The sequence below is a fragment of the Geosmithia morbida genome, assembly GCF_012550715.1.
Source record: "Geosmithia morbida isolate 1262 chromosome Unknown scaffold_8, whole genome shotgun sequence".
In the NCBI taxonomy this organism is placed as follows: Eukaryota; Fungi; Ascomycota; class Sordariomycetes; order Hypocreales; family Bionectriaceae; genus Geosmithia; species Geosmithia morbida.
In genome coordinates, this window is record NW_023336195.1 from 872,617 (window position 1) to 888,402 (window position 15,786).

The following is a 15,786-nucleotide window of genomic DNA, read 5'->3' on the forward strand; positions in this document are numbered from 1 at the left end:
CTCCTCTTCCTCCTCCTCCTCCTCCCACTCACCTTCTACTGCTTTTCAACATAATGATAACGTGCTGGTGAGAAGACACTACCGTTATCTACCTCTTATCAGAGTACTGCCGATACCCATCCCCCCTCCCTCTCAAAACCCCAGCCCCATTCTTAGCCGCACTGCTGCGAGCACGTACGATTACCATCTTCTCTTCACGCGACGGGGTGAGAGAAGGAGGGAGAGAAGGAGAGGAAATAATAAAACCTTCATCCTGTCCCGTGTCACCCAGTTTCAGAAGAACCTTGAAGGGAGGAAGGGGGTCCTGCAGAACCGAATGGGGGCCAGCATATGAAGAAGGCATTCACCGCACCTAGCCCTATGACGATCGAATTCGAGCTTCCGATATCACCAACGCGGAGACCACACACACGCACACGCACACACATCTTCACCATACTATGGCTTCTGCTGCACAGAACACCGTGAGACGGTCAGTCAAGACTTGTACTGAATGCAGACAATCAAAGGTATGGACTAAAAAAAAAAAAAAGAGAGAGAAGAAAGAAGAAAGAAAGAGGGAGAGAGGGAAGAAGAAGAAGAAAAAGACGTACAGCGCATTGTAGACGGGACATGGAGAAGGAGAGATGCTAAAAATCAAGCAACTATACTAGCTCAAATGCGATTCAAGAGATCGATTTCCTAGCCCATGTTCGAGATGTGAGGCCAAGCAACTCTTTTGCAATGTCGATGCATCGTTTAGAAGGACACCGGCGAAAAAGTAGGAAACTCCCTCCCCCTCCCCCCCTTCTCTCTCTCTCTCTCCCCCTTTCTGTCTCGCATGTTTAGTATTTGTGTGTGTGTGTGTGCAACTTCTTTTGCTGACACTTGAAAATTGCAATCAGACGCTTCGAGGCAATGGCTAGAGAACTCCAGGAGCTCAGGAGTCGCAGAGATTGGGATGGAAGCCATCACCATGATTCCGGGACGGATACCGGTCCCGTGGGATCTGCCTCCTCGGACGACCATACTGTCGCCGAGGATGGCGAGGACGACTTCTACTTCACCGCGTCCGTCGTCTCGCTCGGCGAGGTCTTTATCGAGCCGCAGATGGCAGTCGACCTGTTCAAAACGTACCTACCCTCTCTCTCTCTCTCTCTCTCTCTCTCTCTCTCTCTCTCCATGAGACGGACTAGCCTCGCTCACACTTCTCTCACGCTCACTCCCCAAGTTTCACTCGATTATTCCGTCCACAATTGCCCATCTTGGGCCCCCTGGCCATGGACAGGATGTACGAGTCGTATCCGTTTCTGTTCTGGACAATCGTCATCGTCGTCCTGGACCACTCGCCCCTCCCGGACCACATCCAGATTGCCCGGCAGCTCAGACCTCCGTACACGAGGCTCCTCCAGCAGCAGCTCCTCGAGCCGCCGCTGCCGCTGCACAAGGTCCAGGCCCTGATCCTGGTGATAGAGTGGCCCCTGGCGGTGCGCAGCCAGACCCACGACCCCAGCTACGTCTACTGCGGCGTGGCCGTGCAGGCCGCTCGCCTGATGGGCCTCGATCGGCAGCATATGCTGCCGCCGCTGCGGGGACCGGCGGGGACCCTGCAGTCGCGCATCAACGCGTGGCTCGGTTGCTTCTACGTGACTACAGCGTAAGCCTCCTCCTCGTCGGCTCACCCCCGGTCCGGCTTCCTGAGAAGTGGAGAGCTGACCGCATAGCTGTACCCTCCCAGACTGAGCATGCACATGGGTCTCCCGACGCTCATCGAATCCGAGCTGGACCACTCCGTCATCCAGGACTACCTACGCCAGAGCACGATGCCGCCGGCCTTCACCACGCGCGTGCGCGTGCAGCTCACGGTCTCCAGGTTCATCACGCTGCTCAACCGCGACCTGGGCGACCCGACGGCGCTGTCGCTGATCCGGCTCCTGGACTCGGAGCTGACGGCGCTGAGGCCCGAGGGCCTGGAGGGCGAGGCGCAGGCCAGACAGGTCGAGTTCAGCGTGCTCAACGCCAAGATGCACCTGTACACGCTCTTCATCGCCAAGACGCCCTGCGACTCGCTGTCGCGCCAGGTCATGATCCGGACCACCTTCTCGGTGGCCCTGCGCATCATCAACATCGCCACGTCCGGGTGGCACGACCGCCCCGACGCCAAGCAAGACGAAGCCTTCGTGCAGAGGCAGCGCAGCTTCCCCAAGAACCGCTACCGCGGCCTCTCCCTCGCCACCGTCTTCCTCCTCAAGTTCTTCCACAACAGCCCCTCGGCCTCCGAGGAGGAGAGGCAGCTGGCCGCCAACCACGTATGCCTGGCCCAGGAGCAGTTCAAGACGTGCTCCATCGGCCCGGAGGACGAGTACGCCCGCATGTCCACCCTGTTCGAGGCCTCGGCCCGCCTGAAGCCCGAGCAGAAGGACCCCAACAAGCTACGGCTCACACACCGCATGGGCATCTCCATCCTTCTCGACACCGTGACGAATGTCGACGAGGTCCACGGACGCCCCGCCGTGGTGCCCGACGATGGCGCACCGGAGCCGACAACGGCCGGGATGGCTGCTACTGCTACTGTCGATGCCACGACCACGGCCACGACCACGGCCACGACCACGGCAACGATGGAGTCATCCAGCGACCCCATGCACGACGCATATCGTCAGCAGTATCCCGAAGAATACGATGCTTTTGGCTTCGGCCCGGCCATGATGAGGGAGCTGTGGAACGACCCTATCCTCAGCATGATCGACTTTGATCAGCAGTTCTACACCATGGAGTACTGACCCCGTCTTCTCCGCCGTATCTGTGTTGCAATTTGTAATGGTATAAGCCATCTGCTTTCTTCTTCTCCACAGTGGAGGCCGAGTAAGTGGCTCGTGGTATGCTCGTGATACACGGCACATGGGACTGTCAAGGCTAGCGTTTGGGGAGCCAGGTGCTGGGATATATCTTTGCAAGGAAAGTTTGAGGCTCTCACAAGGCATGGGGGTGGACTGGCTTTGGCCACAGGAAGAAGAGCTGAAGGAGCCGTATCTTGAAAGGGGGGGGTTGATGATGCGCCGTGAAAGTCGTGGATGGCTGGGTCGTACGATGCAAGTGCTGCTCTAGAGTCTATGGAGTTGGCTGTACATGCCGTGCTGTGTAGATTACAGAGAAGATGGCTACCTTATTCTGCGGGCTGTGCTGAGCCGTGGGGTTTAGATATAGCATGATGGCTGTTTTGACTTGTCTACGACTTACATGCGAGCGAAGCTCGCTCTCGCTGCTACTGGATGAGAAGGCGAAGCGACGCACGCCGTTGTCTTTGCAGATCAACAGCATGACGGCAGTTATGGACTGCTTTCTTCTTCTCTTCTTTTGCTTTCTTTTTTCAAGGCGTCTTACTATCATCGTAATGCACGGGGAGGGGAAAGAGTTTTACAAATGTCGTGCCCGGATGGCTTATCGGAGCCGAAATCCGGTGAGCCGAAATCCGGCAAGCCGACAACCGGGTCCGGAGCCGAGTGTCGGGCATTCCAAGCTGACGTACAAGCCTCTCTGACTTACCAGCCTACTTTCCGAGGGTGAGGATCTTATATTTGTTTATTTTCTCTTGGAAAGAAGGAGAAGATGAATGATGAAAGAATTGGTCAAGTAGATGGATGAGTAAATGTATAAATGAATAAATGAATGGGATAAAATAAATGGGTAGATAAATGGATAGATAAACAGAGCTACGTATATACTCGTGCTTCCACATAGCCTTGAAATCTGACAGGATATATGCTATTTAGCGGTGTAATACGAATCTTACATCTCCTTTTCGAGAAGACAAAGTTGATCTGCCGCGTGCGCTTCACAGCTTCTCACCTACCGGCTGAGGCGTAGTGATTTATGATCTATATTTAGGGAATGATCCAGCAGACGGTACCGATACCACACCACATGTAATGAACGAATCATTGAGGTATCATTCCCGAGGGTTGGCTGGGACGATCTACCGAGACAGGCGTGTCCCTCTCCCGGCGTCCCGGCTTACACATGGTGAGGTGTAGAGGGGGGGGGGGACTGAACCCGATCGTCTATCAATGCGCGTTACAAACATTGCTGAATCCAGTGGAGGATGCGAAGTTTTGAGATCTCGCTCAGCCACTCCTCATCCTTTCTGTTTCCCCTGCCTTGTCGATCAATTGAAGATATAAAGAGTCGTCAAGGCTTCCTCTTGCTTCCACAATCATCACTCGCAATTCAATAATTAACGAGAAGACCGACCGACCGGCCGACCGACCACGTCTTATACAACACGACAGAAAGTCAAAAGGTTTGAGAACTACTACCAAAACAAACAGACAGGTACCGGAATAGATAGGCAGACAATCAGTCATCATGCCTGGCGAAAGCCTCAGGCTAGCCCCCACCAGGTCGGCCGAGGACAGCGCAGGCATCTACGATCCATACCAGACCGACTCCAGCTACTCGATCAAGGACCCGATGCCGGACAAGGTGGAGGACCTAGAGGTGGAGCCCAACAGGCTGCCGCTGGGGACAGCCATCAAGCGGTACCCCAAGGTGGCGGCCTTCTGCGTGGCCATCATGGTTCCGGTGGTGTCGTACGGGTACGACCTGGTGATTGTCGGGTCGATCCCGGGCGTGGACGCCTTCAAGGCGGACTTTGGCGAGAGGATAGGCGGCGAGATGGCGATCCCGGGCATGTGGCTGTCGCTCTTCATGGGCCTGTCGGCGGCCGGGTCGGCGGTCGGCTCCGTGGTGGCGGGGTGGCTGCAGGACAGGATCGGCCGACGGCTCGGCCTGATGGCCGGGGCGGTGCTGTCGGCGGCTTCCATCACGCTCATCTTCTTCTCGCGCTTCCAGGAGGCCCACAGCGCTCGCAGGGCCGTGTTCACGGCCGGGGTGACGGTCCAGGGCTCGTCCGTCGGCCTCATCAAGGTGGTCTGCATCACCTATATATCCGAGAACTGCCCCCCGGCCCTGGTGGCGCCCGCGCTGTCGCTGATCCCGGCCTTCAACCTCGTCGGCCAGCTGACGGGGTCCGTCCTCCTGTTCGCCGTCAACGGCCTCGACGGCCCCGGGGGATACCTGGCCGCCTTCGGGTCGCAGTGGGTGCTGGCCGGCCTGTCGCTCGTCCTGTCCGTCTTCCTGCCCGAGAGCCCGGCCTACCGGGTCCGCGAGGGGAACGAGGCCGGGGCGCGCCGCAGCGCCGCGAGGCTGTTCGCCCCGCGGGCCGACCCGGACGTCATGCTGCGCCGCACCCGGAGGACCGTTGACGAGGAGCGGGCCCTGCACGCCGGCGTCGGCTGGGCCGTCCTCCTGCGGGGCGCCAACCGCCGCCGCACAATGGTCATCCTGCTGGCCAACTGCTTCCAGGCCATGTTCGGCCTCGACCTGCTGGGCAACGCGAGCGTCTTCCTCCAGAGCGTCGGCGTCGAGTCCGGCGTCGCCCTGCTCGTCATGGTCGCCGGCATCGTCTGCGGCATGGCCGGCAACCTAGCGGGCATATGGGTCCTCGGCAAGGTCGGCAGGCGCCCCGCCTCCATGGCCACCATGGCCGTCGCCGGACTCTTCTGGTCCGCCCTGGGCTTCGCCGGCTTCTGGCAGACCAGCGCCGCCGGCTTCTTCTCCGCCGGCTGCATGGTCGCCGCCGCCGTCGTCTGCGGCCTGGGCGTCTGGCCCGCCTCGTACGCCATCACCGGAGAGGCGAGCTCCCTGCGCCTCAGGGCCAAGTCCCAGGCCGTCGGTGGCCTGGTGCAGGAGGTCCTCTCCGTCGTCATGGGCCTCGCTCTGCCCTACGTCTTCAGCCGCGACGAGGGCGACCTGCGGGGCAAGACGGGCCTCATCTTCGGCGCCCTGTGCGCCATCGGCGTCGTCCTCATCTTCTTCTTCATCCCCGAGATGAAGGACCGGTCTACCATGGAGATTGACCGCATGTTCGAGGCACGTGTGCCCACACGGAAGTTTGGCACGTGGAAGGCCGACGAGCCGGCGCCTGCTAGCGACGAGGAGGTCACGGGTTATTGAAAACCTGCCGTTGTCTTGGGCTTGAGCTGCCCTGATTACAGGCTCGGCATACTCGACTTGAACTTCTTCCGCTCCTTTTGGGGCTGGCCATGTACATATATACTTGCGACGTCATCTGGATTGGCTCTATTCTCTCGGCATTGGCAGGGAATATTTGGCGTTGGATGACGTATCTCTTCTTCTTCTTCCCTCTGTTTGGTTTCCCCTTGGTTAGCACGTGGCATTGTTTGGATAGATTTATATATACAACGTTCTTCTCATCCTGAGCTGTTCCGACCATGAGCACATCAAGTGTGTTATCAGTCTAGTATATAATCAGTCAGACGAATCTAGATTTCCTTCTTACTCGAGAAAACTTCTTCAACAGGAGGTAGCTGCCAACTGTCTGTCCAATAGAGATTCTCGTCATACCACTTGTCACCACGGTCTCCGTGACCTTGGTGTTGAGTAACCTGGCGGTGACTTATACTTGTACGCTTCTGATCTTGTCGGCTCGTTGCTTCCATTCCCGCGCAAGTCCTACAGACCATGGTCCATGATCATCATGTCGGCTCGAAGTCTGACCGTCTTTTGCACCGAAGCATCCGTTTCTTCCCCGGCATCCCTCATGCGCCTAGCCCGGAATTACCGACCTTCTTCCTCCTCTTGATAGCAGGGATCTGGCTGATGATGGAGTAACCGGACAAAACACGACTCTCTTCCATCTGTCTGGATAGACTCCGAATACTACCAGGATCGCAACCGAGGGAAGATACTCCTCTACTTGTGCGAGAGTATATGTGATTCATCCATCAGCGGGAGCACACTCACGAGCACTGTATTCTTGCATGATGAAGACTGCGCTCCCTTCCCTTTACCACGGTATCATTACAGTATGAGCATATCTTCGTACATACAGTACATGTATAAGCCCAAACGGCGGCGTCAGGTTCCACCACAACTGTTGCATGACACCGAATGATCAAACTACCGATGTGACGTACCGTCGGAGAAAACAGAGCCAAGATCTGCATCTTGTGAGACTCTTCAGTACCGATGACCGTAACCGTTGGCAATTGATTCTACGTTCCATATCCAGGGTTTGATTATGGGAAGATGCATAGGACATGAGATCATGTACGCACCTACCTGATCCAGCCGTGTGACCGCATATCGGCACAATGCTACGTTACTGTTCCGCGGCCCTGTCAACCGGGTCATGTCCAACCTCTCTGATGTCCGGCTGCACGAACCGGCGACGCAACCGCCGGGAAGTCAGCTCTCATGTCCCTTACACCTGCCCGAATCAGACGGATACCACAACACCATTGGCAGCTTATCTTCAGGTCGCGTGCAAGGGGGGGGGGGTTGCGCTCCGCACAAGCAAGCATCTCCAGATTGCTACCGGGCATGATGGATGGGAGCATATCATCACGCCGAGGGCCACGAGGGTGAGGAGGAGGACAGTCAAATGCATGCCTCGACCCTATAAAGGAAGAGACGAGACATACTCGATGTCCCTGGTCGGACTATCTCTTTTCTCTCTCTCTCTCTCTCTCTCTCTTCAGAGCACTGATTCTTCTTCTCGTTCATATTCACCACACTCCTTTTACATATATACACATCACTTGACAACTCGAAACATCATGGCTGGTATCAAGACGCTGGCCGCGACGCTGCTGCTGGGCAGCGCGTCAACGGCATGGGCGCAGAGCACGTGCGACACTAAGGGCATACCCGACGGCAAGGTCCTGGTGGGCTACTGGGAGAACTGGGACGGGTCGAGCAACGGCGTGCACCCCGGGTTCGGGTGGGCGTCGATCGACGACCCCGTATTCCTCTCGCACGGGTACAACGTCCTCGCGGCGGCGTTCCCCGTCATCGAACCGGACGGCACGGCGCTGTGGGAGGACGGCATGGACACGGGGGTCAAGGTGTCGACCCCGGAGGAGATGTGCAACGCCAAGGCGGCGGGCACGACGGTCCTCCTGTCGATCGGCGGGGCGACGGCGGCGGTGGACCTGACGTCGCGCGACGTGGCCGACAGGTTCGTGTCGACGGTGGTGCCGATCCTCCGGGAGTACAACTTTGACGGCATCGACATCGACATCGAGAGCGGACTGTCGGGCGACGGCGACATGGCGACGCTGTCCACGTCCCAGGAGAACCTGGTCTACATCATTGACGGCATCCTCGACCAGATGCCCGACAACTTCGGCCTCACCATGGCCCCCGAGACGGCCTACGTCACCGGTGGCTCCGTCACCTACGCCAGCATCTGGGGCGCCTACCTCCCCATCATCAAGAAGTACGTCGACAACGGCCGCCTGTGGTGGCTCAACATGCAGTACTACAACGGCGAGATGTACGGCTGCGACGGCACGTCCTACGCCGCCGGAACCGTCGACGGCTTCATCGCCCAAACCGACTGCCTCGACAGCGGCCTCGACGTCCAGGGCACCACCATCACCGTCCCCTACGGCATGCAGGTCCCCGGCCTGCCGGCCCAGGACGGTGCCGGCTCCGGCTACATGGCCCCTGACCTCGTGTCGCAGGCCTGGGACAGCTACGACGGCGAGCTCAAGGGCATCATGACCTGGTCTGCCAACTGGGATGGTTCCAAGGACTGGACCTTCGGCGACAACCTCAAGGACGATCTCGGTACTGCCTAGGGCCGCTGTTCTGGGGCAAGTCATCTCTTCTTGTAGATATAACTCTCCTGAACGTCCAACCCTATATAATAAAACCTGCTTGGACGAATACCGTATTCGTCGTATTCGAAATTACGTGTGCCTTGGTGGTACTATATACCGATCTTATCTCTCGTCCTGCACGGCTTGTGTATGTCTCTCTCTCTCTCTCTCTCTCTCTTTCTCTTGTCAATAACCCCGTCTCCACCTTCTTTTCGTGGTGGTGGTGGTGGTGGTGGTGGTCGTCGTCGTCGTCGTCATCGTCGTCATTGCCGCCGTGATGAAAACTTGGTATAGAGGGTTTATCAGAGTGAGGAATTCTTTTAATTTTCCTGAATAACCAGATCCCAGACGTACATTACACATTGCATGAACAGTTCCGTCAAATCATTCTGTCCCAAGTTATATATGTAAGACGTATACGTACATGTATATATCCGTTCCTTTCCCCTAAAGTGTCATCACTGAGAAGAAGAGTCTTCTTCTCCTTTTCCCTTCTTTGCTTCTTTGTGTGTCTCTTGCGTCATCCAAATCGTACAGACATGGTTACGTGGTAGCTGATGTGCACATGCAGATATCAAATTGTTACCGGTCTCGTTCCGTCTCCGCGCATGTAATGATCCATTACTTCTGGTCCAAGTTGACTATATCATGTTAGCTGTCGGCATTTCTCTTTCTTCTCCTGCTTCTTTTTCTCTTGTACAGATAGACCAAAAAAAAAGAGACTCACATGGTCAGAAGCAGCTTCGTAAACTCGTCGGCATCCTCTGCACGGGCATACATCCAGAAATCGTCAAAATCCCAATCAGTGATCCACCAACGGGGCTTTGTTCGCCAGGAATGGTAAAAATCGACGGATGTGCCTGCCGTCCAGAGGTGTTGCGAGGCAGTCCACGATGTTTTGGATGGTTGCATGCAAGGGCCGACTAAAACGGGAGTCAGTTTGTTTTGTTTCGTCTCTTCTTCTTCTTCTTCTGCCTCCTGCCTCCATTACAAAGTAAAAAAAAAAAAAAAAACTCACTTTGGGGCTGCTTCATAAGATGTAAAAGACACTTCATAGGTAATGCCATGACAACTGTTCTTCGAATGCTCTCGAGTAGAATCCAGGCCTATATTACCCTTCTTGTCAGTCCATCTTTTATCAAGGTCACAACACACAACAGATAAGAAACAAGAAGAAAAAAAACAAAAGAAAAAGAAGGAGAGAGGATGAAGAAAAAGGATAAAGAAAGGGGGGGGGGGAAACACACATCCCAAGACTTTGGAGTCTGATTATTCGGCGCATGGCCCAAAACATTCTCGAGGTCATCCCTGAGCATGACGAGATCGTCGATCCAGGCATCGAGGACGACATTGTCGGCTTCGGCGGCGTTCCGGAGGAGGATGTCCCCGTCAAAGATACGCATCGAGTCGAGCAGCACCATGGCCTGGACGCGGGCCAGCCTCTCGAGCGGGCTGTGGGGACCAGCGTTGACGGGGACGGGCGAGGCCGACGCCGTGGCCGAGGTGGGCCGGGCCCACCCCCCGTGGGCGAGGATGTCGGCAGCCGCGTCGCCCAGGAGCTTCATGACCCACGGCTTCGTGTCGGGCGTGCGGCCCGCGTAGGCAGACGCGGCGGCGAAGGCCGTCATCATGGTCCGCGGCAGCCGGGAGGCGTACAGCCGGTGGTGGATGAAGGGCAGGCAGCGCGTGCGCGCAAACGTCACGTGCATCTTGGTCATGTACTGGATTATGTAGCCCATGCGGCTGCGCGGGTCGTGCACGACCAGAGGGTCGACGGTGCTGACGCACCTGCTCTCGTCGCGTAGGAGGGTGAGGTCCCGGATCGGGTGCTTGTGCCCCCCCTGCTGCTGCTGGGCCGATGCGGGCTGTGCGACCGCTGGCGGCGGCGGTAGCGGCGGCGGCGGCGGCGGCGGTGGCGGTGGCGGTGACGGCGTGGCCATCATGGCGATGGGGAAGTCGGCTTTGGGCTCACCAAAGTACATGGGTAGACTCCAGGGGTTGCCGCTGCCGTTCCGGCTGTTGGCGTCGTGCGAGTCTTGCGGGCTGTGGCCGAGGAGGTCAGCGATGGTGAAGTCCAGGTTCGGATCCAGCTGAAGCATCTCGGGGGCATCGTTGCCGCTGCCGCTATTGTTGCCGTTGCTGTTGCCGTTGCTGTTGCTGTTACTGTTGGCGCTGTTGTTATTGCTGTTGCTGTTGCTGTTGTTGCTGTTGCCGTTGCTGTTGCTGTTGCTGTTGCTGTTGCTTCCAAACTGCTGCTGCATCTGTCTGCATATATCATCCGAGTTCATGGGGAAGTCGGCAGACATGTCCATCGCTGCGGCGTGGCGGGGTGAGGATGACGATGCAGACGATGATGAGGACGAGGCTGAGGTGAAGTTGTTGTTGTAGCTGTCGTAGCTGCCATAGTTGCCGTTGCCGTTGCCGTTGCCGTTTCCATTTCTGCTGCCATTGCCATTGCCATTGCCATTGCTGCTGCTGCTGCTGCCGCTGTTCCTGTTGCCGTTGCTGTTCCTGCTGAATTTGGGGAGTGGCTGCTGTTGCGATAGACCTCCTCCGCGCGGATGCCTCTGGTACACGCAGTCTAGACCTTTAGCTGCGCACCGGGTACACCTTGGCGTCGTCTTGTCGCAGCGTCTCTTCCCCCTGACGCAGGCATTGCAGCTCTTCTGGCGGGATGCGGCTGCTGTCGCTGTCGCTGTCGCTGTCGCTGTCGCTGTCGGTGTTACTGTTGCCGTCGCGGTGGCGATGGTGGGGGTGGTCGTCGTCGCTGTCAAGAGGGTATCGAGGGGTTCAACGTCCATGATGTAATCAATCGAGCTTTTTTTTCTTTTTCTTTTTCTTTTCTTCTTTACAGCATTTTCCCGTGCTTTAATTTTTTATCGTGAACGTATATAATACTGCTTACGTATAGTGAAGGAGAAGGAAGGTAAGGAACAGAGGGAGAGGACGAGGATGAGGATGAGGATGTGAAACGGAAGGAGGAGAGTGACCCTGGAGAGTGTGACGTGAACCGAGTCGGACTTTGGACCCTCCTCAAGTCCGGATGTCGTCGTAGTATAATTGTCAGCAGGAAAAGTCCGCTCGTGGGTGCGTGGGTGTGTGTGTGTGTGTTGTACCCGTACGGGATTAGAGTTTCTTATCTGCGTCTTTCAGATCTTATCACAAGTAACTCCGTATCGTCACTGGTTATCGTAGCAGTCGTATTCCCCTTATCGTTGGATATCTACGATCAAATTATCTAATCCGTCTTATCAGTCCCTCGACGGGTTTAAAGATTAGAAATTGGAAAATAAAATTGAAAATAAAATAAAAATAAAATTTTACTGAAAAAGTCCGCAAAGTCCGCTCAGTCTACTCCGTAGTCCCTCGTCCGTGACACTTTTCCACTGACTGTATTATACCATCTATATCTATATACTGCTACTACAGGTACTCCGTATCGCTCCGTACGGTATTGTATCATCAATAGTGAAACTGCACTACGTGGGACTACGGCTTCGATTACTTCCTATCGTATCCGTACTGCTGTAATGACTGCCACGAAATCGAACCGTGCCACGTTGATAACTCCCGCAAGGGCAGCAGAGAGCCATGTGGTCTCCCCCGCTTACATCTGACATACTTGACGCTTGACGCGCATTGGCATTCCTAGTCAGGAGTGGGCATTCGTGATCCTACAGACATTCCGTCGCATAATATGACCTACTACTGCTGCACCCATCGCTACTGTACTCGTGTACCTAGAAACATGGCAAGTCTGAAAATCCGATGACGAAATCCTCAGAAGAACTTTCAATGTAGAAACAAAGACAACGTATAGAAAGGAGAGAAGAGAACCCTCCAAAATAGCAGAGAAGTCTCCCGAAACAGAAAGAAGCGACTCTGGGAAAAGAAGATTAGAAAAGATGAACAGAACGGAGAGAAAGAAATAAAACCACCCCTTGACCCTGGGTATATGCAGCCTCCTTATCCACCCCTTTATTTGTTTTCTTGTCCCAAACTCCGCCACTCACTCCAATAATCACCTGAACCCTGACGAGACACGTCGTTCTCTTCTCTTTCTTTCTGATCCGGAGTCGATATAGATCAGGTGAGGAATATTCTCTTTCCAGTCTTGAATTGATATAGAGCAGAAGACTTCCTTCTCTTTGATCAGAGATTGAGATAAACAAGAAAGAACCTTCTCTTTTCCAATCTAGAGTCAACAGAGATCAGGAGAAGAGAGAGGTCAAGAGAAACGTAAAGAAAAAGACAGAAAAAAAGACATCTTCAGACCCCCATTTTTGTCAAACTTGTTTTTTTTTTCTTGCTTTTGTTTTATTTTTTCTTGCTTTTCCGCATCCAGAAAGTCAGATAGGAGAAATATGGAAAGAAACCTTCTTGTTTCCTTGCCGTAAAGGAAAGACCCCATATATATGTTTATATATAAAAACAGAGAGAAAAACAAAAGTGTCAAGAAAAAAAAGAACCCGAAGATGAAGAGAGTGGGAAACAGAGGAGAGGAGAGCAAAGGAAGAAAAAAAAGACGACGGTGAATATCGTCAAATGCTGTAAGCTGCGAGAGGAAACCCCTCTGCTGTACATTATAAGCTCCTTTTCAGGGTGTTTCTAGACGAGGCCAGACGCGAACAACAGGATGGGGCGAGGGAGACCAGATGGCTAGAATAGAAGCCGCAGCATATAAGAAAAAGGAACTGGGAGAATGCCAGATGAGGAAGAAAAGATAGAGACAAGAACAAGACAAGAAAACCAGAGTAATAAAACATGGAACCAAGGTCTGATTCGAGCGCTGTCAAGACGTAGAAACAAAATTAAGTCGTATGTTTCGTCTTTTTGTATTCGTAGACGCTGTAGACGTGAAAGCTCGGCGTGGGGGAGGGATCCCGACAGGGAAGGAAAGATATCCAGCGGGAAAGATTTCAGAAAAATCCACGGTGGGAGAGGAGTGGACGGAGAAGATGAAGAAGACGACGAAGAAGAGGGGGAGGAGGAGGAGGAGGAGGAGGAGGAGGAGGAGGAGAGAGGGCGGTAGATGTAGAGAAGAGAGCATGCAGGTCATGACCTTGTCGTATCGGTTCAGAACAAGACGACACCGGAAATCCCGGCAGAGCATAGATGACGGTAAACAGCTGTCCTAGTAACGCTCCTGGCGATATCCGTTGGCGCTGCCGGGCGTGTCATACTGCACTCCCATCATCGAGTCGGGCCCCCCTCCGCCGTGTATGCTGCTGCTCAGCGACCGCAGCGGCGGCAGCTCTGTCCTGCTGCTGCTCGACGACCCTGCTGCGGCGTACTCGTAGGGTCCGCCGGCGTGCTGCGATGGCGGCGGTGCCGGTGCGGAGGCGGACGGCGGCGGGGGCGGCGGCTGCGAGGACGCATCTCGGTACTGGGAGCCGGGGGCCTCCCCTCGGTAAGCCTGGAGCTCTCGGCGGAGCACGTCGTTCTCGTGGGCAAGCGCCTGGTACTTGGCCTGGATGGTCTGGATATACTCTTTCTGGTGGCGGTGTTCGTTGATGGCTGTTTGTATCGTCTGTCAGCACGGGCTTGTCTGTCCTGCGCACGGCAGATGGGGGGTACCGATGCTCACCCTTCTGTAGGATCTCCCACTTGGAGGCCTTGGATCCCCTCTCCTGGGGCATCTCGTCGCGCAGGGCGTCAAAGAGCTCCTTCATCTCCGTCCTCCTCTTGCGCTCGGCCAGCTTGTGGCTGACGCGGAGCTCGGGGGTGCGGCTGTAGGGCTGGTTGCCGCCCAGCTCGGCGGCCTGGAGGTCGGTCAGCTGCTGGTGCTGCATGTGCATGGGGTAGTCGTCGGGTGGCGAGGGGCCGTCGTCGAGCCTCCTCTGGCCGGGGGGCAGTCGCGAGTCGGCCGTGAGCTGGCTGCTGGCGATGGACTCGGAGATGCTGCTCCGCCTCGACAGGTCGTAGGGGTGCTGCGGCTGGGGCTGGCTGATCCTCTGGACCTCCTCCTCGGGGAAGGCCCAGGCCTGGCCCTTGGTGGGCTCGGCGGCGCGGGCGATGTGGCCGGTGGCGGGTCCGGTGATGGCCGGGGCGGTCCTGGCGGTCCTGGACTCGGGGTTGCGCTCGGCGCTGGGGGCGTAGCCGTTGGAGATGCGCTGGACGGGGGGCGCGTCGAGGCCGGCGCGCGGGTGGCGTTGCGAGTTGAGCGTGTTCTGGATGGACGTGGTCGAGTGGTTGTGGGTGGCGTAGGGAGAGTTGCCGAGGCGCATGTCGCTCAGGCCCTGGTTGATCCTGCTGTCGACGCTCTCGCGCCGCGACAGCAGTGCCGGGTCGGGTCCGCCGGCCAGGGTCGAAGCGCTCTGGGTCGACTCCATCGAGGACTGGTGCTCCGGTCGGCGAATTTCGGGGCCGTGGGAGGATGCGGGCGACACCATCGAGGCGACGCTCATGTGGCTGGCGGGCGGGGAGACGAGTGAGTGGGACACGTGGCCGGCGACGGGGGAGGGCGTCTTGTCGATCGACGACTGGTAGCCCGAGGGGGCAGGGCTCATGCCATTGACAAAGGAGGCGGCCGAAGTATCTGCAGGGAGCGCTGGTGAGCACGGCGGGTGGGCACGGCGGGTGGTCTAGGACCGGCTCGGGCTCGGCCGATGACCGGGCCAGGGAGCACTTACGTTTACTCGACACGTCGGCCGTCGAGTAGAAGCCGGAATCACGCAGCGGCGGCGCACCGTTGGTGCTGGCCGGGTGCTCTTCCTTGTTAAGGATATTGGTCAGGCCGGCAGCCTTGGGAGGCTGAGGCCTGGGCTGTGCCTCCATCTCTGTTCAGCGTGGGGTCGGTTGGTTTGTGCGCGTTGGCGGCCGGTCGACGTCTAGTAGGGAGGGGTTGATTGGGTGAGAGTACGAGGGGGCGAGGGGCAGGGTGGAGGTTCGAGAGAGCGTGGCCGTTGTTCGGGATGTCAGACAGAGGGACGAAGTTGTCGTCGTCGTCGTCGTCGTTTCGAAAGCGAGGAGGATGTCGACGTATTGGCCCTCTGGCGAGGGGGACAAGGAAAGGGAAATCGACTCGGGAGATCGGTTGGGGAATGTATAGTGGGCAAAAGAGTGACGTGTAGAAGTCGTACAGGAATAAGGACGACAAGGGAATCGAGGAGAATAAAAA

The 15,786-nt window shown here is 56.4% G+C and overlaps 5 protein-coding genes across 5 annotated transcripts; 3 read left to right on the plus strand and 2 right to left on the minus strand.

Annotated features, from left to right (window-relative positions):
* Positions 1-897: 897 nt before the first annotated feature.
* Positions 898-2,762, plus strand: GMORB2_7506 (Fungal trans; the record flags this gene model as incomplete). Its single annotated transcript, XM_035469471.1, has 3 exons — positions 898-1,112; positions 1,211-1,636; positions 1,718-2,762. The coding sequence occupies 3 exons, from the start codon at positions 898-900 to the stop codon at positions 2,760-2,762; spliced, it is 1,686 nt and encodes a 561-aa protein (XP_035321166.1).
* A 1,582-nt stretch (positions 2,763-4,344) lies between these two features.
* GMORB2_7507 (Sugar (and other) transporter) lies at positions 4,345-5,994 on the plus strand (the record flags this gene model as incomplete). Its single annotated transcript, XM_035469472.1, has 1 exon — positions 4,345-5,994. The coding sequence occupies one exon, from the start codon at positions 4,345-4,347 to the stop codon at positions 5,992-5,994; it is 1,650 nt and encodes a 549-aa protein (XP_035321167.1).
* Positions 5,995-7,619: 1,625 nt separating this feature from the next.
* Positions 7,620-8,645, plus strand: GMORB2_7508 (Glycosyl hydrolases family 18; the record flags this gene model as incomplete). Its single annotated transcript, XM_035469473.1, has 1 exon — positions 7,620-8,645. The coding sequence occupies one exon, from the start codon at positions 7,620-7,622 to the stop codon at positions 8,643-8,645; it is 1,026 nt and encodes a 341-aa protein (XP_035321168.1).
* Positions 8,646-9,395: 750 nt separating this feature from the next.
* On the minus strand, positions 9,396-10,972 carry GMORB2_7509 (Fungal Zn(2)-Cys(6) binuclear cluster domain; the record flags this gene model as incomplete). Its single annotated transcript, XM_035469474.1, has 3 exons — positions 9,396-9,589; positions 9,685-9,772; positions 9,914-10,972. Coding segments are annotated over 3 exons (1,341 nt in total), but the record flags the coding sequence as incomplete, so codon positions are not given.
* A 2,828-nt stretch (positions 10,973-13,800) lies between these two features.
* On the minus strand, positions 13,801-15,443 carry GMORB2_7510 (Helix-loop-helix DNA-binding domain; the record flags this gene model as incomplete). The annotated part of the gene is made up of 3 exons (XM_035469475.1): positions 13,801-14,196; positions 14,627-15,204; positions 15,299-15,443. The coding sequence occupies 3 exons, from the start codon at positions 15,441-15,443 to the stop codon at positions 13,801-13,803; spliced, it is 1,119 nt and encodes a 372-aa protein (XP_035321170.1).
* Between the last annotated feature and the right edge of the window lie 343 nt (positions 15,444-15,786).